At 38.0% G+C, this 24504-nt stretch overlaps 1 protein-coding gene across 1 annotated transcript in view; it reads left to right on the plus strand.

The window, feature by feature from the left end:
• LOC109428974 (uncharacterized) overlaps positions 1 to 22584 on the plus strand; it is a 54680-nt gene extending 32096 nt beyond the window's left edge. The window contains exons 2-5 of the mRNA XM_029874958.2: positions 20543 to 20745; positions 20807 to 21084; positions 21599 to 21771; positions 21832 to 22584. Coding sequence (XP_029730818.2) covers positions 20543 to 20745; positions 20807 to 21084; positions 21599 to 21771; positions 21832 to 21920 — 743 coding nt within the window. The 3' untranslated portion in view covers positions 21921 to 22584. The remainder of the gene's footprint in view (positions 1 to 20542; positions 20746 to 20806; positions 21085 to 21598; positions 21772 to 21831) is intronic.
• Positions 22585 to 24504: the final 1920 nt, after the last annotated feature.

Consider the following 24504-nt stretch of genomic DNA (forward strand, 5'->3'; position numbering starts at 1 on the left):
GCAGGCGAAATGAAAATCCCGAATGTTTATTATGTGCTGGGCAAGTTCACGCTTACTTCCTGTGGGATGATGTGTGCTCGTTTTTTTATGGGTTTAGTGCAAACATCAAATAAACGGAGCCAATGGCGATAAATTATGATGGAATTGTTCCTACCCGGATATTTGGAAATATAAATCAAAATATTTCAGTGTTATTTTAAATTTCTGGTATGTATAGCTGTTCTTATAGATCTTACCGATCAGATCTTATCCCTATTTTTAGTTTTGTTTTTACTCATAAAGGGTAATAATGGTGCTTCGAGCCAATAACGTGCTGCAGAGCATTTTTTTAATTATCGTACTAATTAGGCCGAAGCATCATGGGCTGTGCTTTCTGGTTATTCTATTATGGGAAACCAAAGATGACTTTTTAACTTGTGGATTCCAGACATTTTATGAAAAGAACATCGTTTTTTGATAAGAAGGCTGCATTGTCGCGTTTTTTTTTGCATCCTTTAGCTTTACACGTTTTGTTTTATCTCTGTTTCACAAAACATAGTACTTCCAACACGTGAAAATTACACAAGTTTACAAAATAAAACGAAAGTCGTGAACTTCTGTCAACGATCAAAATTTTTGAAGCACAATTTAGTGCTGATTTCGAAACCGACCTTCAAAAAAATTAAAGTAGAACAGTTTTTGAGTTTTACCTCAATATCGAGTTTTGTAACTTTTCAAAATATGTAATTTACTAATTTTCAAATATATTGCGTTTTGTTCAACCAATTTTAAATCTTTTTCCATAAATTAAAAGTTGAATACAATACCATTCGATCATCTGAATACAGGTTTTGCGTCAGATTGATGAAATTCAAGATATTGGCGAGTTTTGGGGACGATCTTCTTAAATTTTAGCAAAATTCCCAAATTTTTTTGAAGAAATGTATTTTTTTCAATAAGAAAAACCCAACTTAAAAATTCTTTCTCGACGTTTATTTGACATATCATATGTAGGCGAGTTACAGTAAAAATTTCAGCTCAATCGGAGCATTGATTACGAAGAATGAGATGTTTGAAGTGAGCGACTTTGCTTAAAAATAGAACAAAAATTGATTTCAAATCATCAACGTTGTATGGGAAGTCGAAAAATTTTCCGCTCTACTGTAATTTTTTTCCTTCGCGTTTTCGAATTCAGGGCACGATTCTACACCAAAAATGATCATCAGCTTACCGAGTTCAAAAATGCTGTAAACTAGTGTTATTGGCATAAAAATGTTGTCTTTGTGATGAAGTTTTGCCTTCTTTTAACATTTTTAAATTTTCTATCGATCAACAATGCTGGAACAATGAAAGACCTACCGTAAAACGGAATAACTTTGATAGTTTTTCCAAGTTTTATATTTTAAACACAAGTACAGGGGTCTCAGTTATCAATTACAATTGAAATATCGAACAATTTTAATCGTTTTGGGTCACCAATAATTTTTCATATAAGCGAGAATCACATTTTCATTTTGGGGTAACTTTGATAGTTTTCCGTGTAAAAATATATTTTTAATGGTACATCATGTGACGTTATGCTACAAATAGTGAGTTCTCTTTATTTTAATTGTTTTTTTAACTTTCATTAACAAATATAGAAAACAGCAGTTGAGGCTACACGTAATGACAAGGGAATTGCATACTTTAAGGCGTTTATCGATGTACAGGGTGCGGCAGGAAAAAATACGAAAAGTTCAAGGCACTATTACACGCTAAATATGGGATATGTATTACTATTTTTTCATGACACTGTATCAGTCAATGTCTATATTCTAGCACTGAAAAATAAAAATGAACATATTTGATGTTTAACATGTGATAATGTAGGCCTAATGAGCGGATATCAATAAACTGCGCGCCCAATGGTCATTAAACAAAATGTAACAAAATTAGCTCAAATTCGATGAACAACCAGATCACACTGCTCCAGAGCCATGTAGTTTCACATACCAGATGAAATAAGTACATATATTTGATGATATTGTAGAGAAAATCAAAAAATTTGTTTTATCAGATGCGAAATTTAGCGACCTGTGCGATTTTCTGCGGTTTGAAAATTCTGGTTGTCTTCATCTTCAGGCGCCGCCCTGTAAAGGTTAGTGACCAAAATGGGAAATTTTTTAATTAACTTTTCAAAAAACTAGCCTATTATAGATTATGGAACGTTGAAACATAGATTGGTTAATGTCAAATGTACAAAAATGAGGTTTGAAGTTGAAAAACACTTTCGCATTTTTTCCTGCCGCATACTGTATGGAGATTTCTGTCCCAATTCACAAAATTGATTCCAATTCGTAAAAACATGCTTTGATTCTCTTAGCAGATTTTTGATATACTATGATCGATCTATCGTAAATAAGGGGCCAGTTGTTGAAAAAATAGTCAAAACATTGTTGTAGAGCAGAATGACAATTTTCATTTTTTGTTAAAAATGTTTTGTATCAGCTTGGTTGTAATGAAAATACATCTCAAATTGACTTTCATGTGTATCGCCCTTTTTTATAACCGATTGAAGGAATCATAGTTACAAGATAAGCTATACAATGCATGTCGCATTTTCAAAGTTACCCGCATTTTTAAAGTTACCCGCATTATCAAAGTTACCCCGTTTTACGGTTCTATGTAATGTTTTCACAAGCAATTAGGCCTTCTTCAAAACATACGGTGTTCTTTCAAACTATACTAATGTGATTATTACTAGTGGCTAGGCATGTTGTTTTCGCGATAGGTCGTATACTACCACACCATGCGTCTGTTTTTAAACTTTCATCATGGCAAACCAGAAAATAAACTCGTTCTTAGAAAGGGCATGGAAGCATTATGGTTGATGACTTTCGGGCAAATGGTTTTTCGGACAAATTGTTTTTCGGGCGAATGTGACAGAATCGTCAATTGCATATAGTTTAGCCGAATATTGAATGCCTCTGAGGTTCAGATAACAGAAATGGAATGTATTTAAAACAACGTTTTTTTCAATCTTCCAAGATTTTCAAGAAGTAAATGGGTAAAAAAAATAAAATAAAAATGAACAATAAAAAAAAATCGTTGAAATGTCTCAATGCTGTTAGATCCTTTAGATTATTAGCGTAATAACAAACGGGATTACAAAATTCCACTAATTTTAAAATTTATAGTAAACAATACTCTTGAAGACGACTTCGGTAAAATCAGAATAAATATATGTATTAGAAAGTTCCAAGATGTTTTAAGACATTTGGTTTCTAATACTGCTTTCAAGATTGAAAAAGTTGATATAACCGTTGTATAACCACCATAATTGAAAAGTCAAACATAGTTTTTTCGTTCTAAACCAAAGTGTTTGCATTAAAAGTGTATTCACTGTAATGGAGTACGAAATTCAGAAAATACATTTTCACTGTGAAACTTTCAGTTTTCAAGGAGAAAACTGCTTTTTAGTTTTTAATAATGACCCTTCCGTTACCTAGCGGGAGTGCGAAAAAAACACTCTATTCGCGATATGTTTTTTTGTTGTTCAATGTTTTTCAGCCAAATTTTGTCATAAGATACGCAAATCCTTATAATTTAGGGATTTGCTGGGGATTATTGGAATGGTCACGTGGCCCCTTATTATTCAGGAATCAAAATGGGTCATTGGAATCGGCCATTAAGGAAAAAGGGAATTTTCGACACAGTTTAGTTTTCAGACCTAACTGAATTAGAATGATAGAAAAATATGTCTGAAAGTCCATCTCGGTCACTAAATGCCTTGGAACCAGTTTTACGCATGTTCCGGGGAACCAGTTCCAAGGCCATTTTTTAATATGATTCAATACCATCACCTCAAACATCGTGATTTTTCAAGATACATCATTCTGAGCTGTTTAGTGTTATCCGAGATAATTTTGGCCACTTTGGAACCGATATGCGGATTTCGGTTCCGGGGTCCATTTTTTGACGATGAATAAACACTATCAGGCGACAAGTCGAACTTCATGATTTTGAAAGTTATAGTATATTATCACGATGACTGGCCACTTAGAATACATTTGGCCATTATGGAGTCGGTTCATCGATTTTTTTTTAAAACAATTACACAGTATTTAATCAGAGGCCGCACATACTGAACATTTTTCGGAAAGTTCCGGCGCAAAGTTTTGAAAATGTTTGAATACTGTCATTCCAAACATAGCGGTTTTAAATGCACCATTCTGTGCTAGTTTTGCGTTGTCTGAAATACTTTTGGCCATTTTGGACTCGATATACGAATTTAGCGAAAAACGGTTCCAGTGGTTCCAGAATCCATTTTTTCGAATGTAAGTAAATATCATAAAGCGACACCTGAAATTTCGTGTTTTTGTGTTATACGTGATTCATTCAGGGACTCCTCCAAGAAATATTCTGAGAATACCTCAATCGATTCTCCCAGGAATTTCGCTAGGTATTCTTTTGTGGATTTATCGAGATGTTTCTTCAATAATTTACTCTTAGGATTTTCCAGGCAGTCCTGATGGGGTCACTCTAGAAATGTCTGCAGAGATTCCTCTAGCAATTCCTCCTAGGATTTCTCTAGAAACTTTGTTTCTCGGAATTCTTCCAGAAATTTCTGTTTGGATTCCTCCAGGAATTCCTGGTGGGACTATTCAAGACAATATTACTGGGATCCTTCCAGTCCAGAAGTTCTTTCATAGATGATATTCAAGGATTCCTCCAGGAGCTCCTATTGGCCTTTCTAGGGAAGTTTATCTGGAATTCCTCAAGCAACTCCTGCTGTGGTTCTTCCAGAAACTTCACCTAGAACTCCTACAAAAATTGTAATTGTTGTACCTTCAGGAATTCTACTAGAGATTCCTCTAGAGATTTCTTCGAGCATTCTTGCTGGGATTCTTCCGGGAAATTTTCCTGAAATGCTTCCAGAAATCCCTTCGGTGCTTCTTCCAGGGGTTTCTTTCATTAATTTCTCATGGGATTTCTAGAGAAACTCCTATTGGCCTTCCTCCATGAATTCCAGTTGCTTCCCCTAACATTTTCTATAGGGACTTTTCCAGACATTCTAACTGTGATATTTTCTGGAATACTTTTAGGTATTTCTCCTGTCATACTTATTACTTTCTTGCTGTAATACTTTCGGGTAATCTTCCTGTGATTCCTCCAGAAATGCCTCCTTCCATCAGGGACTCCTCCATGGACTCCTCCAGAGTGCCTCTGAAAACCCTCTGAAATACTAGGTAATGCTCTTGGAGACGACAGAAACTCATTAAGAACTCTTGGTGGGACCATTTAAGACAATCTTCCATGGGTTATCTCAGAAGTTCCTCCGGTGATTCGTCTAGGAACATTATCAGAGATTTTATCCAGGAATTCCAGCTGGGCTCTCACAAGCAATTGCAACTGTGGTTCTACCAGCAATTCCTTCTAGGATTTCTCCAAAAATTCTTACCTTCATTAGTACCTTCAGAAGTTCTTCTAGTGATTTCTCTTGAATTTTCTCACTAGATTCAATTTTCTCAATTTATTCACGAATTTGTGTTGGGATTATTCATGGCCAGATTTCTGACATTCTTTAAGAAATTCCTCCGGTGATTCCTTTAGGAATTTCCTCAGAGATTTTATCCAGGGATTCCTCCAGTAATTTATCATGGAATCAGTAGCTCTTCGTGTCTCCCGCCAAAAATTTCAGCTGGGATTCCTCAAGCAATTCTTCCTGTGATTCTTTCAGTTGACGACCATCCAGAAATTCCTCCAGATTTTATTCAAAGACTCCTCCAAAAATTTCACATGGATTTCCTGCAGAAACTCCTCTGAGTTTTCCTCCAAAAAATTTTCAAATAACTCCTCCTGTGGTTCTTCCAACAATTCCTCTTTCAGAAATTCTAACTATGGCACCTCCGGGAGCTCTTCTAGTGATTCCTATAGGAATATATCCAGGCATTCTTGCTGGATTTTTTCAGGTAAACCTTCATGAGATTCTTTCAGAAATTCCTCTTACGATTCTTTCAGGGCCTTCTCCAGTTCTGAAAATGTCATTTCGACATATCTGGATTCAACCACTCACAGCTCATTTTCGAAGCTGCGCCCAAGAATATGGTAAATTCAAAATTTGTGTGGTTAGACCAGTTCTACAAGAAAGTTACGGAAAAACCTCTCTTTTTTGAATATTTTAAGTAAATGTCACGCACTATTTTCCAAAAAATGCCAATTGATATTCATCATTTGGCATTTTTCGAAGGTAGTCCGTGACATTTACCATAAATATTCGAAAATGAGCGGTTCTCCGTGACTTTCTTGTAGAACTGGTCTAGCCGCACAAGGTTATCATAAGCCATATTGTCGGGTTCAGCTTCTAAAATGAGCTGTAGGTGGTTGAATTTAGATATGTCGAAAAGACATTTTCAGCATTGGAGAAGGTCCTGAGATGGTTACAATACAACGTTTGCTTTATATATTGTATTTTTTTATTCGGGAAATCACGAGAAACGGGAGCTTGGAAAATGATGAAATCTATTTTAGAGATCATTCAAATATTACGTAACGTTAAGGGAGGAGGAATGGGATCTAGCGCTGTGTTACGCTTCATACAAAATTTCAAAATTTCCAATACAATAATTGTTAGGTACTTGGGGAATGGGTGGGCCTAAAATTGTTAAATTGAGTTTGCCAATATCGGCAACTTTTCATAAATTGTATGCCAAAAATTGTGAAAAATGAACAATGTCTCTCAAAAGTACGGTACCCATGTTTGTCTATGGAAGCCTCGTTGCCATTTGAGTTGCTATGGAATTCCGATCGTAACAAAACTTCTTGATGTTTACCGTTGTTTTCTGATGCGCTGCATCTCTTAACAGCCTCAAGTACCGGTACCAGTCCTCCAGGTCACAATGAAGCAGATCATCATCACACGCACAACCGTGACATTGGCGATCTGCAACTGCAAAAGATTCCGTTCTGATTATTGCAGATTGATGTGCAGGTCGCCAATGTCGTTGCTCTTCGTTTGTGTGATGATTACTAGTTTACCAAGCTAGTGGTTTGACCAGTTCGCTGCGACCGGGTAGTGCCCGACAACGGCGCTGGAAGCATCAAATTTGCGCTAATGATTACAGCAACCACCAAGTACCTACAACACACGACTTTAAATGACTACCATTTGGTGCATTAACCTAAAACATTGTACAATGAGCAAAGTTGGGGGTGTAGTTATTCGTGTAGTTGTTCGCGCTGAACACGTCCCCGGGATGACTTGGGAAGAATACCTCGCGCTTCCATTATTGTTGTAGCAATTAGTCAACATCAGTCCATCAGGCAGCGGAAGGATGATAAATGATGTAGGGGGAATAGGGGCATAATGGACACCCGGGGCGAAATGGACACCCCTGTTTTTGCCGAAACCGTTGACTTTTATGTAAAACTTTTAATGCATAAGTATAAAGGAACAAGTCATTGTTCTATTTTTTCAAAAGTACCATTTATATTCCTTCAAAATAACCAAAACATCATTGAAATTGAAGTATGTTTTTCATTTGGTGGATTTCTTATAATTTCGAAGCAACCGCAAATAAGGTATTACGAGTGTTTGAGTGTGTCCACCATAAAAACAAGTGAATTGTTAGCTTAACTACATGTGTACGCAGATTTAGCAATGGATGAAGTATTATATTTTTGATCGGAACTTACTCAAAATATCAATTTCAATGTAGTAGTCGATTCGGGGCGAAATGAACACTGGCAATTATGAATGGATGTACTCGCGTTGCATACTGTTAGGCGTTTTAGAGAGTTGGAAAAAAATCAATCCGATTATTTTAGCCTAAAATTTATTTAATTAACTTTGATGGTATGTAAACTCTTCTAAGATGGAGTATTATATCTGTGGTATTGATCTCCGTAGGCAAATTACTTAACTGGTCGATATTATCAAAGATACAGCATGAAATATGCAGGGGTGTCCATTATGCCCCGATGGGTGTCCATTTCGCCCCGTACCTTTCCTGCCAGCCCCAAAAAACACACGGTTTACAATTCACTATCTCTTCACAATAATGACATTCTACCTGCTGCAAATTCTTGAAATACGTAGCAAACAAGTTAAAGTTGTAAGCCAACTGATAATATGTTAAGTTTTTGTCTGTTATACAGGCCTAACATACTCATTTGCTTAGGGTGTCCATTATGCCCCTAATCCCCCTAGTTGCCGCCTTCCACTTCCAACTGGCTCAGGATCGGGTTTCTGTAAACTCTGTGTGTACCTACCCTCCTGCTGGCTGCCCGAAGGCGAGTTTTGAGTACATGCTATAACGTCATTGCTCTTCGCTTTCGGTTTTGCTAAAATAGGTCATGAAGTGATCATCCCGTGTCTCTCTAACTTTTAAATGGATTTGGATGGATTACCAAATCAATCATCATCAAGTTGAAAAAAAAAATCGGTAGTGATATCTGAACAGAAAATTCTATTACTTGCAGTTGTTCATTTTTATTATAAAGCGATGTCATCGGCTGTAAATTGATACAGATCATCATTGGTTGCCATACCGCCCATGCAATGCATATGACACATTCTACCGTGACGTTACAACGTTTTGACGCATTCGTAGTCAGATTTTCCTCTATAACTCATGAAAACGAGCGTAAACCGCGAAATATTTTTTCATATTCGGATTCCTTGTAAAATTTCTGATATATTTGACCTATTGAACATTTAGTTTTCATTAGAAAAACGTGTTTGAAATGCGTATTTGTAGCGTGACGTTACAACGCGCTAGAATCCGACCCTCTCTAACGCGCTACCCACATCTTAAAAAATCTGCTCGGATTTTTATGATATTCTGAATTTTTTTTCCACCATTGAAATTTATTGGTTTGTTCTTCAATTCAATGGAATAAAACATTTAAATTTCGGATTTGTTTTTGAATAATCGATTTTTACATTTCGTGACGTTACAACGCCCGATCAGTTTCAAACAGGGTTCTGCTCGCGTTGTAACGTCACGAAAATGCACATCATGTTAGAATCAGAATAATCAGCCAAATTTACCCGAATTTGTGAATATATCATTGCATTATCTTCACTGCTTCAAGGGGAACTTTATTCTATTGAAAATCCGTTTTGTGATAAATGGCTCGGAGGGCCAAGTTATTGTTATCAATAGTATGAATACTCCTTCATGAAGGTTAATGACACCGGTACCCATCTTTGGTTTAGTATCATCCATATTTTTCTAGTTTTGTTCCAAAGACTAGCGCGCTGAGATCCGTTATTTTGCACCGCCAGATATTTAAATTTTTCAGCATATAACTCATCACGCCGTCGAGATAAGGCACATTCTACCGTGACGTTACAACGTTTCTAGGCATCCGTAGTCAGATTTTGTACTTTAATTCATAAAAACGACTGTAAACCTCAAAATATTTTATCATATTCAGATTCGTTGTAAAATTTCCGATATGTTTGACCTGTTTAACATTTAGTTTTCATTAGAAAAACTTGTTTAAAATGCGTATTTGTAGCGTGACGTTACAACGCGCTAGAATTCGACCCCCTCTACCGCGCAACCAACATCTTGAAAAATTTGCTCGGATTTGTATTTTAAACTGAAAATTTCTCCCACCATTGAAATTTATTGGTTTGTTCTTCAATGCAGTGAAATAAAACATTTACATTTCGGATTCGTTTTTTGAATAATCGACTTTTACGTTTCGTGACGTCACAACGTTCAGTTTCAAACAGGGTTCTGCTCGCGTTGTAACGTCACGAAAATGCACATCATTTTTTAATCAGAATAATCAGACAAAATTGCCCGAATTTGTGAATATATTATTGCATTATTTTTACTGCTCCAAGAGCAACTTTATTCTATTAAAAATCCGTTTTGTGATAAATGGCTCGGAGGGCTAAGTTATTGCTATCAGCAGTAAGAAAACTCCTTCATGAAGGTTAATGGTACCCATCTTCGGCCTAGTACCACCCATATTCATCTAATATTGTCCCAAAGACTAAACCGTTGATATCCAATACTTCGCACCGCCAGATATTTTGATTTTGCAGCATAAAACTAATCACGCCGTCGAATTAAACATTTTTTCAATAATTTATGCAATGTCATTGATTCAATTAAAAACGCTTTAAGATGTGCGAGCAGTTATTTAACCAAAGACATACCTGAGGATCTGAATACCACTTAGGGGCATCAATTTATGTTATTCCAGAGACAAATACACCTAATTCTGACAAAAAAAAATCCATCATATATATGTCAGAGTCATAATTACTCAGAGAGTTAGTGTCTTCGGTAAAATTGTTTAATAAGTCAAAAACTTACAGCTGATTTACTACTGGATGTGAGATTCAGACACACTGGAAGACGCTTATTAAAAGTTTACAATAATTTAGAATTTCTCAAAAAGTTTTCAACAAATTTTGATTAGTTGAGAAACTATTTTTTTTGGCAAAATCTTTGGGCACTTTATAAGAAGTTACAACATGTTGAATATTTTTTGAATAAATATAAAGTGCACTATTTTTCAAAATTTCAACTACCACTAGTCAGTAAGAAACTTGAACCAAACGGCTTTTAAACTGAAAATTCTGGACAAGATAAACAACTTTTCCAAAGACATCAACATTCTAAAAGTCTAAAGTCTAAGTAATTAGAGTTCCGAGATACATATGAGTTTCAATTTCGTAGGTGTTACGTCTGTTTGTCGGTGATTCTTGTTATATCAGAAATAGATGTAACACTGACGTAATATCCATCCCATATATTTCAAGATCCTAAAATTTAGACAGTTGGTGTCCTCGACAAAATTGTTTGGCTGGTCAAGAACTTTCAATTGATGGGCCGTATGATTTCAAATCCTTCCACTAGGAGGCGCTAGAGGGCATACGCATTTTTAGTTTTACTTATCTCAGGATCGTGATTAATTGGAAAGATGGTTGCTTCATTAAAGTTGTTTGGTAGATCACTAGACTTTCAGTTTAATAGCCGTATGTAATTAATTTCTGCCACACAGTGGTGGTTTCAGTTTTCAAAAGCATGCCAATTTTATTATTTACTCAAAACACATTCAACAAGCCGAAACTTTTTATAAAATATATCAAAAATTCTCAAATTTTGACTGATAGTACCTCATCTTGTTATCTGTAATATCTACAATTTTGGACTTGATTGGTTAGCTCTACACAAAGATGGAGCGCTTTAAGCACAATAATATTTTTGACTGTGTTCTATTAAGTCGTATATCTAAGGAATAAGTGAATCAAATCAAATAAAATTTTAAAAGTTAAGAATTATATATTGATCTTTGATTACAATTTGATTTGAATACAATATGTCCAAAGTGAAAAAAGTTCCAGCTTGTAGAATACTTTTCAAGAAATTCTAATCCCTTGCCTGCTTTTGCAAAATGGAAACTAACGTCTTCTAGTGGCAAAATCTCGCATCTATTGGTAAATCAACTGCAAGTCCATTACTTACCAAACAACTTTGCCGAAGAAATCGTATTTCTATGTAAAAGGGATCCTGAGATGTATGAAATTTAAAATTTGTAAGTTCTCTCTCAAACTATCCATCAACTGTAAGTCTTTGACCAACTTAATAACTTTGTAATTTCGTCAGTGTTTCGTCTGTTGGCCACTCATATCACAGAAATTTTCGGTTTGAGTGGTACTAGATTACGATTAAAAAAAATTACAATATCGCAGTACAATTACATAGTAGATTTTGGCCAAACACCATCTCCCCGTCTTTCAAAAGTCTACGTAGTTTATTAATCGGCAATGGTACGCAATTTATAAACGATATCTCGAAAAAGAGCTCATACACAACGAGAACGAAACTGTTTTGAATATAGAACTACGTTTGTCCAATTCAGAAGCCGTCCAAGCCAGAAAGATTTGGTCTTTTCCACAGAACTTTTTTTCGTGACGTTACAACGCAAACTTCAACCAGGTGAAACTCAGGCTTCCGTGAACCGATTTTCTTTTTTTTAATCTCATTTGAAAGATCTTTTCGAGTACAAAGAGCATACAAAATTTCATATTTGTAACGGTTTCCGTATTTGAATAAAATTTAAAAATGTTGATTTTTCGTGACGTTACAACGCAATAAAAACCCATACTATGACCAGCCATATTTCAGAGTTGTAAAGTCTTCCGATTAAAAATCTTATTATGCTTAAAAATCTACATACATTTATCTACAAATGATGGAAGACTTTTGAAAAATCAGTGTGTTGGTGTTTAAAATACGATAGTTTGGATGAAAAGTGTGCCTAAAAGACTTAAAATCACGATTTTAATGTTAATCTTAATCGTCATTCAATTTATATTTATCGTAACACTAATATCATGTCGAATATATTTTTGGATGACAAAAGTAATGTAGAATGTGATTAAAATGTCAAATATGCCATAACTCAACTTTGAAAAATTGGTATTGATGATACGGGGCCCGTAGAATGTGTCATATTCATTTGTTGCCTTGCAACATGATGGGTATATGCAAATTTCCCTCCGCAAAAACTCGGTCCCCACCGCGGAAATAATAATAGAATTGATTGACAGGTACACAGCGGAAATCCATGGTTTGGTTAGCACATCTGTTTCTCCGGTGGTTTGGCTTACTGCTACACACAGGACATCACGTAGTTTGCCACCATCCATATCGTTAGGCCTAGGTCATGTGTGAATTGTTTGACATGATATGCAGCTGCCTACCAATATACATACTGTTTTTCTGTTGCTGTAGCAAGGTTATTTATTTTCATGACTGCCCTCATGTTTGGGCACATCATTAATGCCATCGATAATTTTTGGCATCAACAGCGCGATTTTGCCCTTGGTAATGGCAGTGTGTTTTTGGATGGCGTTCAAGAGTTGGCTACTTCAAGATGATATATCATATTGATAACAGTACTCGAGCTGGGCAAAATTTAATTGTAGGAACGAACTTAGCATAAATGAAAGGATAGAAATAGTGAAAATTATGTCTCTCCTTATTTGATGAAAATCAAGCCCAAACATTGACCAATGATTAGCAGTGTTGACATGAAGATTTGTGCTGAATGTTCACAGAATATTTAAACCTGTGAAAACTTTTTGAAAGACGATATTTGTGTATTTTTTTTAATAAGATTTGAGTGTACACCAATATGTAGTGAGAAATATTGGTTGAATGCACATGAAATTTGCTGAAGAAATTGCTATTTTTTTTTACTATACATCAGCATTGAAGGTGTCATGATGCATCATTGAGCTTTCAAACGAATCATTGATTTTTTGCTTTTCAGTGATTGTTTGTCTCGCGTTTTTGAAGTGATAAAAAACTGATAATTCTGCAGTAATACAGCTGACAAAGTATCATCACAATCACTGCGGGTGAGCATATTTTTAATATGAAAATTCGCTTTCGTGGCTGAGAATTACTTTGAAATTTCGAGCCACATATCCTACATAGCTGCCGATGCTGATGAGGCCGTAAAAAGCCTTAACAAAAAGAAAGATAAAAATCTGAAAATCTGGTCAAAGTTTTTTTGGCATTACTCATTTATGCTTTAAAATTAGTTCCTGAGAACCTCTGGAACCCCCTGATATGGGCCAAAGACTTTCTAAAATGCCCCTAAGACCCGTGGAACCCCGCTGAAGCTTTTTGCGAACCCTGAAACGCCCTTGAGACCACCAGGTGCTTTGTGAAACCTCCAATTACCCCTGAAATCCTATGAGAACCCCCTGTGCGCGCATCAAAGACCCCATGAAATCCCCTAAGACCCCCAGAAGTGCCCCTGATGGCCCCGAAACTTCTCTGAGACCCCCTGAAAAGTTAAGGGGCTTTGAGACACACTGGAGCCCCTGAGACCGCCTTAAATGTCCCTGATATCTCTTGGTGCCCTTTGAGACCTCTTGGGACCCCCTTGAAACACCCCTGTGATCTCTTAGTGCTCCTTGAACTTCCTTAAACATCTCTGAAATCCCCTTAAACGCCTCTGAGACCCTCCGGGGACTCGTTAAAGCACCCATGAGGTCCCCTGGAACACCCTTGAGACCTACTGCAAAAAAACACCGGAGACCCTCTGAAGAGCCTTTCAGATGCCCTGGAGCTCCCTGGAACCCCCGTAAAATCCGTAAAACCCGCGGGACCCCCTTGAAACAACCCTGAGACCTCCTAGTATCACTCTAATCTTCTGGAGATCCCCTGAAACGCCCCTGCAATCTCTCTTTGCTCACCCCTATAATTTCTTCCTGGCCGCCTTTGCCATAGTTACCGTCATTATGTATGTATTACATTTTCTTATGCACAATATTGCTTCTGAATAGCTCTTTCTCTTTTTCGCAGTATATTGAGCTTCTCGAGAATTTTTAGCATTTCGACAAGTTTCTCTTCGACCTCTAGGTTGCGCGCCAGGTATCAGGTATCAGAAGACCGGCTCCAGAGGCACGTTATCCTTCATTTGGGACATTTGTGCCATCGCCATACATATAAGCCTATTTCATCATTTACCTGAGGGAGAGTGGGACAAGGGATGGAATGGGATTAGGAAAGGGAAAGGTGATGAAATAGGAAGGGGTACCCTAGAAGAGGGAATGAACGCATAAGCGCAATGAGAGCTCGTAGCCCATACCACAATGGGTTTATTCAGTGCCCTGAAAAGGACACAGTAAAACGCATAAGCGTAAAGAGAGCCTATAGCTCATTGGAGGTAGCTTGTGACGTCATGCGACTTACAATATGACATTGAAAGGCACGTCATCGAAAGCATCCTCAATATTCAAGAAATTACCGCAAAACCTACGTTTGAGCGAGTACTTTCTTGAAAACATATACAACTTTGTGTAAAAGAGTCACTGTGGACATCCCAAATTGGGAGGCATGTGAGTTCACATGAGTAGGCATGTCAGCCAGGCGAACATCACAGATGTGATAATCGACAATGCGTTTCAAGCATTTCAGAAAGAACGAGGTATCCACATAAATCTGAAACTCATTCCATCTTTATACAACGCACGCACCCTTTCGGGATAAAACTTCAGAGTAATTTCACGCCATGAAAATACCCCATAGAAAATTACAAGAGTTCAAAACATGTTTGAAATACTCAAATCCCTCTGCAGAAAAATAGGACAAAACCCCATTTCCTCCTGAAGATTTGAATTAAGCAGAGCTTTTTCGGGCCCACTAAGTCGATTATATAGCTATAATTCTCAAGCGGAAGCTAGAGAATCGTAACTATACAAAAGAATGGTTTATCCGAAGATATTTTGAACTTGAACAGATCAGAGTTCCATTCAGGAATACCTCTTGCAGTCCGCACAGACTGCAGAGGACAAGCTTCTTTCAAAGCAATAGTTATGGTATGCCACAATGGAGGGCGTTGTAGGTACAAAACCACAATGAAACTCTCTTGGAGTAGCAATGGAAGCGAGTTATCCACAAAATGTGGTCGCAACCAATTAGTACAAGTTTCCTAGTTCGTTGAGCAGGGACGCCTGAATACGCAAATTTTGCGAAGGAACACTCAAAAGTGCAAAGAAGGTCAAATGGAGACTCCTCATCTGACACATGCCAATCAGTCAACTCATGACAAATTTCTGCTCATGCAGAGTTGGGTTAGGTGCAATTCTATGCTAAGTTATCCACGAACTGTACTACCTAAGTAATCCATCAAACTGAAGCATCTCAAATTAATGTTTGAGCTACTTCAGATGATGTAATCATCGTAGCAATACTGCCAAATATCATCGAAAAATTGCTGAATACAAGAGCTTGCTTGAAGGCATCCATAAGGAAAGGTTGAAACATACTGTTAACGCTATTCTAAGATATAGCAACGTGCCTCAAGTTCATTTATAATGAAAGAAGCAAAACTGGGTTCACAAGGTAAGCTGTACAGAAGTTACCCTACGAAAATGAATTTTTTGAAGTAGAGCCACTTGGGCCACGCACGCTTTTTACGCTGAAAATTGATCTGAGGTTTCCTAGCCGTAGCCACTACCCAAACTAGACTGGATTACACTCTTCACAATCACAGCACCAAAAGGAAAAATCAACGACAAACCAAATCGGTGTCAATTGATAAAACGCCAATGGCGAAAACGCATTAAGCGAAACTGTATAGGTAGTAATGTAAGCTAATTTACAACATTTGAATAATCCCGCCCTGATTTAGCCTCAAATTTGAGACATAAGAAGGGCAACTGAGTATCTCGGAGAAACGCAAGGTCCACTGCACTATTGCTCCGGTTAGCACAGTAAGGGCGTAATACTGTGGAGGACGCCCTAATTCTCCACAGGCTCCGTTTGTGGTTAGGTTTTTATTAGACCCTCCTAACCATTCATTCCTTGGCACGGTACGCATAAAGCCGCATAACACCATGAATTAGGGGTCACCTGTTTAGTGGACTCTTACCACTGGATCAGGTGGTCCGTAGTGTTATTCTTAGCAAATTGAGACAACCGCTACCGACATTACACAGCTATCTAGGCTGATCGGGAAAAGAAGTTAACATTGATGGCTTACTTCCGAACAAGCCCGAACAGCCCCTCAAGTTTCTCTTCGACCTCTAGGTTGCGCGCCAGGGTATAATGTGTGTTGGGCATTTTACGATCAAAAAAAAAAACGATCAATTCTGACTATACATGTCAATGGTTGCTCCTCCGTGATTGATCTGAACTGGTACCAATTGCACTGAGATCCAACTGAATAAGGGGCTGGGACATTCCACTTATTCTCAAAGTGCAATTTTAGCAGCTCATGCATATTTGATCAATAACGGCGCCGGCCAAGTCCTTATAGTCAGCTGGGAAGGGAAAGGAATGTTAAAGTGTACTGGTTGTTGCTACTAGAGACCGAGAGCACTCTGCGTCCCCACAACCCGCACGGACTGGGTTATTTGTTAAACGGAAAGGATGGGAGATCTGGGAGTCACCGTTGGGTCGGTGATGCGATCCATGGATAGGGGTTATTTATAGTGATCGTGATAGATTGTGTGGTGAATAAGGTGAATAAGATCAAGCGGCACAGCACGCTTTGGTTGCATAACTTATAGGCGTTATATATACACTGTGCTGTGAGTAGAAGTTGGAAGGGAGGGAAACGACATTTTTCAATTCGTTTCTGGTTCTAGCGATGGCTATGAACATATGAATATACATGAGTTGTATATGTAGAGAAGAGAGAGCGAGAGAAAGTGGATAGAAAGATACAAAGTAGGATGAAAAGGACGGGCCAGGGATTGAACCCATGACCTTCTGCATACGAATCAGAAGCGGTAGCCACTAGACCACCAAGCCCGTCTATAATGTGTGTTGGGCACTTTGCGACTATTAACTCAAATCCGCACACCAGCGCAAAATTTGCGCGCCGATTGCCTATGCGCCAAGTTTTTCACTAGCCAAATCACTATTAATCAGCGGTTTAATGAAGTAAAAGCGTTGTTACCGTCAATAATATCTTTGTTGTACATTATTTCCGGACATAAGGAAGTTCAATGTTTTAGGCAAAAAATGGAACCGAACCCTAAGGCCGTTCGCAATGCCGTTTTATTTTGTATGGCGAGTTTTAAAAATTTTAAAACTCGCCATACAAAATAAAACAGCATTGCGAACGGTCTAAGAGAGATAAAGCTCTTGGCGCGAACCATTTTGACACTTGTTCATTTACATTTTGTATGGCGCACAACCCGGCGCATGGGCTGTCGGCGCACAAGTTGTTGGTCGGTATGCGGATTTCAGAAAAGATTCGTAATATGAAAAAGGTGTTTAAAATTACATAAAAAAGGAAAAAAATGTTAAGAAAATACTGTGTCTTCCCATGAATCTTTGAAAATTACAGATTTACCTACTTTGGAACGAGCTGACAAAAAACACCCTGATAAAAAAAAAATCTCTTCAAGATTTTTTTTCATACTACAGTCGAGACTCTTATAAGATCACTGGTCGGGGGGCGCAATAGGAATCCGCTTAATAGGAGACTAAGAGCTTATGGGATTTCGGCTTTTTGGGGGTGTGGCCCATTATCTCGGGTGTGTTAAGAGTTAGCGCAATACTTTCTTCGGCAAAGTTTTAGGGCTTGATCTACCATTTAGAACTTTGGTTCATATGATTAGTTGGCAACTTGGCCGCTAGAGAGACCATCAACAGTTTGATGCTAAATTGCACTACAGGAACCATATCAGGTTGTCAAGCAAACTTTACGATATGCGACAGCTCAAGACCCTGATAATATGGAAGGATAGTGTCTTCATAAAAGTTGCTGGGTACGCCAATAACTTAGGCCAGTAGTACACAGGGTCAAATGTTTGACAAGGAAAGAACTCATGAAACAACATCAGTTTGACACTAATGAAAATTCGATCGAATCAAACAAGATGTTTGAGCATTGGTTTCTTTTTGGACAAATATTTGACCTTGTGTACTAGCAGCTTTACTGACGATGAGTTGCGAAGTTCGAAATTCCTCCACTGGGCGGCGCTAGTGAGCAAGTAAATTTTCAAAACCTCATATCTCAGAAACCCGATAACTTAGAAAGTTGGTGTCTTTGGCAAATTTGATCAGTATGACATAAATTTACATAAAAATAAACACTTGTTTCGAAATTCTGCCAATAGGTGGCGTTTATCGTTTTTTTCGTTTTTTTTCGACTTTTTTTTGGGGTTTTCGGCTTGGCAAAACTAGTGTCGCTCCCCCCCGATAACTTAGAAAGTTGGTATCTTTGGAAAAGTTTATCAGAACGACATAAACTTAAATAAAAATTAACACTTGTTTCGCAATTCTGCCAGGCTAGTGAACATGCAAATTTTAGAAATCTCATAGCTCAGAATCTTGATAACTTAGAAAGTTAGTGTCTTCAGCAAAGTAGATCAGTATGACACAAACTTATATAAAAATAAATACTTGTTTCGCAATTGTGCCACTAGGCGGCGCTAGTGAACATGCAAATTTTAGAAATCTCATAGCTCAGAATGCTGATAACTTAGAAAGTTGGTGTCTTCGGCAAAGTTGATTAGTATGACATAAACTTACATAAAAATAAACACTTGTTTAAAAATTCTGCCTCTAGGCGGCGTTCACCTTTTTTTCGTATTTTTTCGACTTTTTTGGGGTTTTCCGGCTCAGCAAAAGTAGTGTCGGTCCCCCGATAACTTAGAAATCAACTTTGCCGAAGACACCAACTTTCTAAGTTATCAGGATTCTAAGCTATGAGATTTTTTCCAAAATTTGCATGTTCACTAGCGCCGCCTAGTGGCAGAATTGCGAAACAAGTGTTTATTTTTATGTAAGTTTATGTCATACTGATCAACTTTGCCGAAGACACCAACTTTCTAAGTTATCAGGGGGAGCGACACTAGTTTTGCCAAGCCGAAAAACCCCAAAAAAAGTCGAAAAAAGACGAAAAAAACCGGTAAACGCCACCTAGTGGCAGAATTGCGAAACAATTGTTTATTTTTATGTAAGTTTATGTCATACTGATCAAATTTGCCAAAGACACCATCTTTCGATAGTCGACAGCTAACGTTTGTTGGGATCGGTTGTGCTTTTCTACGCTCTTCAACGGTCACTAGATTTCTTTTGTTAACGGGCGCGCGGTTGAGAAATCAACGTCGAAATGGAAAAAGAAATTGTGATAAAAACACACTAGCCTTTCAATTTCCTGGAAATGCTGCCCAGTCTTAATGGAATTTCCCCACAAATTTCTAAAAAAATGCTTGAAAAAAAAAAGTTTCCGAATAAATTGCCAAAAGAATTCCTAATGAAATTGCGAGTGTATTACTTTAGCAATTTGTCAAATAATAAATAAAATGCCAAAGAAGTTTCCCAAGGGGAATTTTTTTTTAAATAATTAAGGAATTTCCAGAGGAATTAAAAAAAATGCCGAGTGAACTACTGAATGTATTTTCAAGTAATTGCAAAGTAAATGAGATGAGAATTGTCGAAGAAAATCTCAAATCAAAAGATAAGCATTCTTTTCGCTAATGTTTTGATTTGAGCCTAAAAACTAGCTTGAGAAATTCCCAAAAAAAATTGCTTGTTGGAGTTGTCCACAGCAATTATTGAATTTGTGGTCTTTCAAAGAAATTCCTGAAGGAAAGCATGACGAAATTTGCAAAAGGATGGACATTACGGAATTGCCGCCAAACTTTGGAATAATCGAAGAAGCTCCCAGAGTAACAGCCAAAGAAGTTTTAAAATAAATTCAAAAAAAAAATCAAAGAGATGCATAGAAATTGCTGACAGAATACATATTCAAAAAGAATGTTGAAAAATTCACGAACAAACAGTTCTACGATTTCTCTTAAAAAAGTGAACATAAAATTAACAAAAACAAATGCTGAAGAACTTTTCAAATGAATTGCCGGAAGATTTCTCAAAGAAATTGCCAAGCATATGTCCAAAGGAATCGGTTTAAAATTTTCCAAATCCATTGCCTAATGAATTTACAAAAGAATTGCTCGAGACATTTCTAAAATAAATAGTTTAAATGTCCTCGACATTGTATTCGTCCTTATTGAGCCGCTCATTAAACCTACAATAAATGTAACGTTCTTTTCTACTTTCTTCTTCACTTCTTTCAGCCTCCCATTGTCTACAGATTACGAATCTGGACGTTCCACAGTCGTACATTATCCAGCGAGGTGACGAACCCGTGGAAGACCTTGTGCTGGATTGCGAATTCGAGATGGATGAAGCAAAGTCCAAGGGTTTCGTACTCAAGTGGAAGCACAACAGCTTACAAATCTACCAGTGGATTCCGGTGACGTCCAAGCCGGTGGCGTTTGTAAGTGAACATCATCTAATATCAAACTGACTCAAACTAACGTTGATCCTCCGATTTCCAGGCCTCGTTCAAGGGTCACATCGATCTGGATTACGCGGTGTCCGAGGATCGGTTTCAGAAGTACCGTGCCTTGAGGTTGATCAATCCGGCGGCAAACTTTACCGGCAATTACAGTTGCTCGGTGCAGACGTTCGAGGAGAACGAAACCAAAACCGGCCATCTGCAGATCATCGTGCCGGAGGTGGAGTTCAACCTGACGTACACTCGGGGGAACAATGGGAGTGTGGTGGTGTCCTGTGGAGTGAGCGATATTTTTCCTAAGCCGGAGTTGGCGTTATTGTAAGTATATGATTGATATTTGACATCATTGACTGCTCTGACGGGATTTGTTATGGAATTCTTTTGTACTAGTGGATATTAAAATCGCTCGATAGTTCTCATTTTCTAACTTGTCCGGAAGCTGGATCGTTGCCACCATCTGCCATGCAGACGTAATCATTTCTTCCAATAAAATATTGATCCTTCGTGCTCTCGTTTAAGTGTTCGTTGTGGTGCTACTTCCAGCTTTCGACCACCTTGTTTCAACCCGCAGTTAAGCTAGAACTTCCGTGTTTCTTTAGAACGGTATCCCCACTCCACGGTTGCCTACGCCTAAAATGATTTCTATAGAGCAATACTTACTTCTAAGTAGCCATCCTGAGCGCAAGAGCTCTGAAGAAAGTTTTAAAGTGTATTCTACTTACAAAAACTACTCTAACTCTTCCAAAAACGTTTTTGTATGAATCTTTGTTCCATTTTTACTATTGTTTTGTTCAAGATAACACAAGGGTTTTTTTTTCATAAAACATTTCAGCATCGATGAATCGCAAACCAAGGAGGTAGTCCTTTCCGAGGAGCAACTCCAAGGCACGTATGACATGACGTTGCAGCACATACTCAGCGATGACTCCAAAGATGCTGCCATCAGTTGTCAGCTCTCGATACCTGGGACCAACTATACCAAACGGCGCGAAAAGATGTACCATGGTGAGTTTTGCGTTGGTTTCTCAAACAATTGGACTGATTAGTATTTTCTAAATATTTCAGGAGCGGCTTTCCGAGCGAACATATCAATCCTGCAAACCCTACTCTTCGCCCTCGTTGCAGCAGTATTCTCCAGTTCGTTCAGATTGTAACGGAAACACCACTAGGCTGGAAACAGTCAGAGTAGTGTGTAGCCCAGTGACAACGAAGAGCGGAGCATTCGTTCGATTATGAATCGAAAAAATGATCGCGTCACACCTTGTAACAGTGTCTTATTAGCTACATTTTCGTGTTAATACCGTTATCGGCGGAGAGATTTCACCAAACATCAACCAACCAACGATACAATTAGGCTTAGGAAATCGAACCAAACAAAAATTGACGCGCTTCTATGCTTTTAGCTAAAAGAAACCAGAATCGACTATGTTGTGTTTAGCTTTATTTCGGAGTCTTCCAACTACTACTGTTCAACTGTTGATTCGTAAGGTTAGGAATTATTTATGTCGAAGAGAAAAGTCGCACAAGTTATGAGAACCACTTTTTCAGTTTGCACGCAATTCCGTGTGCTTTGTTTTGAGGATGTGTTGAGAGCTGTTAATTTATTAGGTTAATTGATGTAAATAGTTATTCGTACATTTCCCGTCTACCTGATTACTTCCTGCACTATTTCCTTTCTGTTTATTTATTTTTTTCTTAAAGCGCAGTCTTTTTCATTGCTGTCTATTTATAACGAAGTCTATTAACCAAAAAAGTGTACGCCAAAGCAGAAACGATTATTATTATACTAGGAAATAAAAATTTCGTACGGAGATCGGATCAGATGGTTGTCATTTTCTTGTTTGATGACTAAAACCAAATCAGACATAACACAGATGGAGACTGGAAGGTGAATTCTTCTAGGGATTCTCTCAGGAATTTCATTTCTCCAGGGATTATTTTAGGAATTTCTCCAATGATTCCGTCAGGAATTTTTACAGGGATTTCTTCAGGTATTCCTCCAGGGATTTCTTTAGGAATTCCTCCAGAGATTCCTTCTGGTATTCTTCCTGGGATTACTTTAGGAATTTCTCCAGGGATTTCTTCAAGAATTCTTCCAGGAATTCATTCAGGTTTTCCTTCAGGGATTTCTTCAGGAATTCCTTCAAGTATTCCTTCAGGAATTCCTCCTGGTTTTCCATCAGGAATTCCTCCCAGGATCCTTCAGGAATTCTTCCAGAGATCCCTCAGGAATTCCTCCGAGGATTCCTTCAGGAATTCCTTCTGGGGTTCCTTCAGGAATTCCTCCAGAGATTCCTTCAGGAATTTCTACAGTTCTCCAATTCTTTTAGGAATTCCTCCTATTATTCCTTCAGAAATTACTTCAGGAACTCCTTCTGGAATTCCCGCAGGGAACCCATCAGGATTTCTTCCAGGGATTCCTTTGGGAAATCCTCCGGTGATTCTTTCAGGAATTCCTTCAGGGTTTTCTTCAGGAATTTCTCTAGGGATCCCTTCGAGAATTCCTCCAGGGATTCCTTCAGGTACTCCTTCCGGGATTACTTTAGGAATTTCTCCAGGGATTCTTCTCCAATAATTACTTCTGAAATTCTTCCAGGGATTCCTGCAAGAATTCCTCCAGGGATTTCTTCAGGAATTCCTGTAGGGATTCCTTCAAGAATTCTTTCCGGGATTCCTTTAGGAATTCCTCCAAGGATTCCCTTAGGAATTCCTCCAGGGATTCTTTCAGGAATTCGTCTAGTGTTCCCTTCTAAAATTCTTCCACGGATTCCTGCAAGAATTCTTCCAGGGATTCCTTCAGGAACTGCTCCAAGGATTTCTTCAGGAATTCCTCCAGATATTCCTTCAGAAATTTCTCCAAACATTCCTTCAGGAATCCTCCAGGGATTCCTTCAGGAATTCCTTCAACAATTTCTTCAGGGATTCCTTCTAAAATTCTTCCTGGGATTATTTCTGGAATTCTTCCAGGGATTCCTTATAGAATTCCTCTAGAGATTCCTTCAGGAACTCCTCCAGGGATTCCTTTAGGAATATCTCCTCCAGTGATTCCTTCAGGAATTTCTCCAGCGATTCCATCAGGACTTTTTTCAGAGATTCCTGCAACGATTCGATTCCTCCAGGGATTCTAATTGAAATTCCTCCAATGATTCCTTCTGGAATTCGTCCAGGGAATCTTTCACAAATTCCTCCAATGATTCCTTCTGGAATTCTTCCAGGGATTTCTTCTGGAATTCCTCTAGGGATTCCTTCAAGAATTCCTCCAGGGATTCCTTCAAGAATTCCTCCAGGGATTCCTTCAGGAACTCCTCCTGGAATTCCTTTAGGAATTTCTCCAGTGATTTCTTTAGGCAGTCCTCGAGGATTTTTTTTAGGAATTCCTCCAATGATTCCTTCTGGAATTCTTCCAGAGATTCCTCCAGGAATTCCTCTAGGGATTCCTCCAAGAATTCCTCTAGGGATTCCTCCAAGAATTCCTCCCGGAATTCCTTCAGAAATTCCTCCAGTGATTTCTTTAGGATTTCCTCCAGTGATTACTTCAGAATTCCTCCAGGGACTCCTTCTGAAACTCTTAAAGGGATTCCTTCTGGAATTCTTCCAGGGATCCTCTAATGATTCCTTCAAAAATTCCCTCAGGGTTACTTCAGGAATTTCTCCAGAAATTCCTTCCGGTATTCTTCTAGAGATTCTTTAAGGAATGCTTTTGATTGTTCTTTTAGAAACTCCTTCAGAGATTGTTTC

Source organism: Aedes albopictus, chromosome 3 (assembly GCF_035046485.1).
Source record: "Aedes albopictus strain Foshan chromosome 3, AalbF5, whole genome shotgun sequence".
In the NCBI taxonomy this organism is placed as follows: domain Eukaryota; kingdom Metazoa; phylum Arthropoda; class Insecta; order Diptera; family Culicidae; genus Aedes; species Aedes albopictus.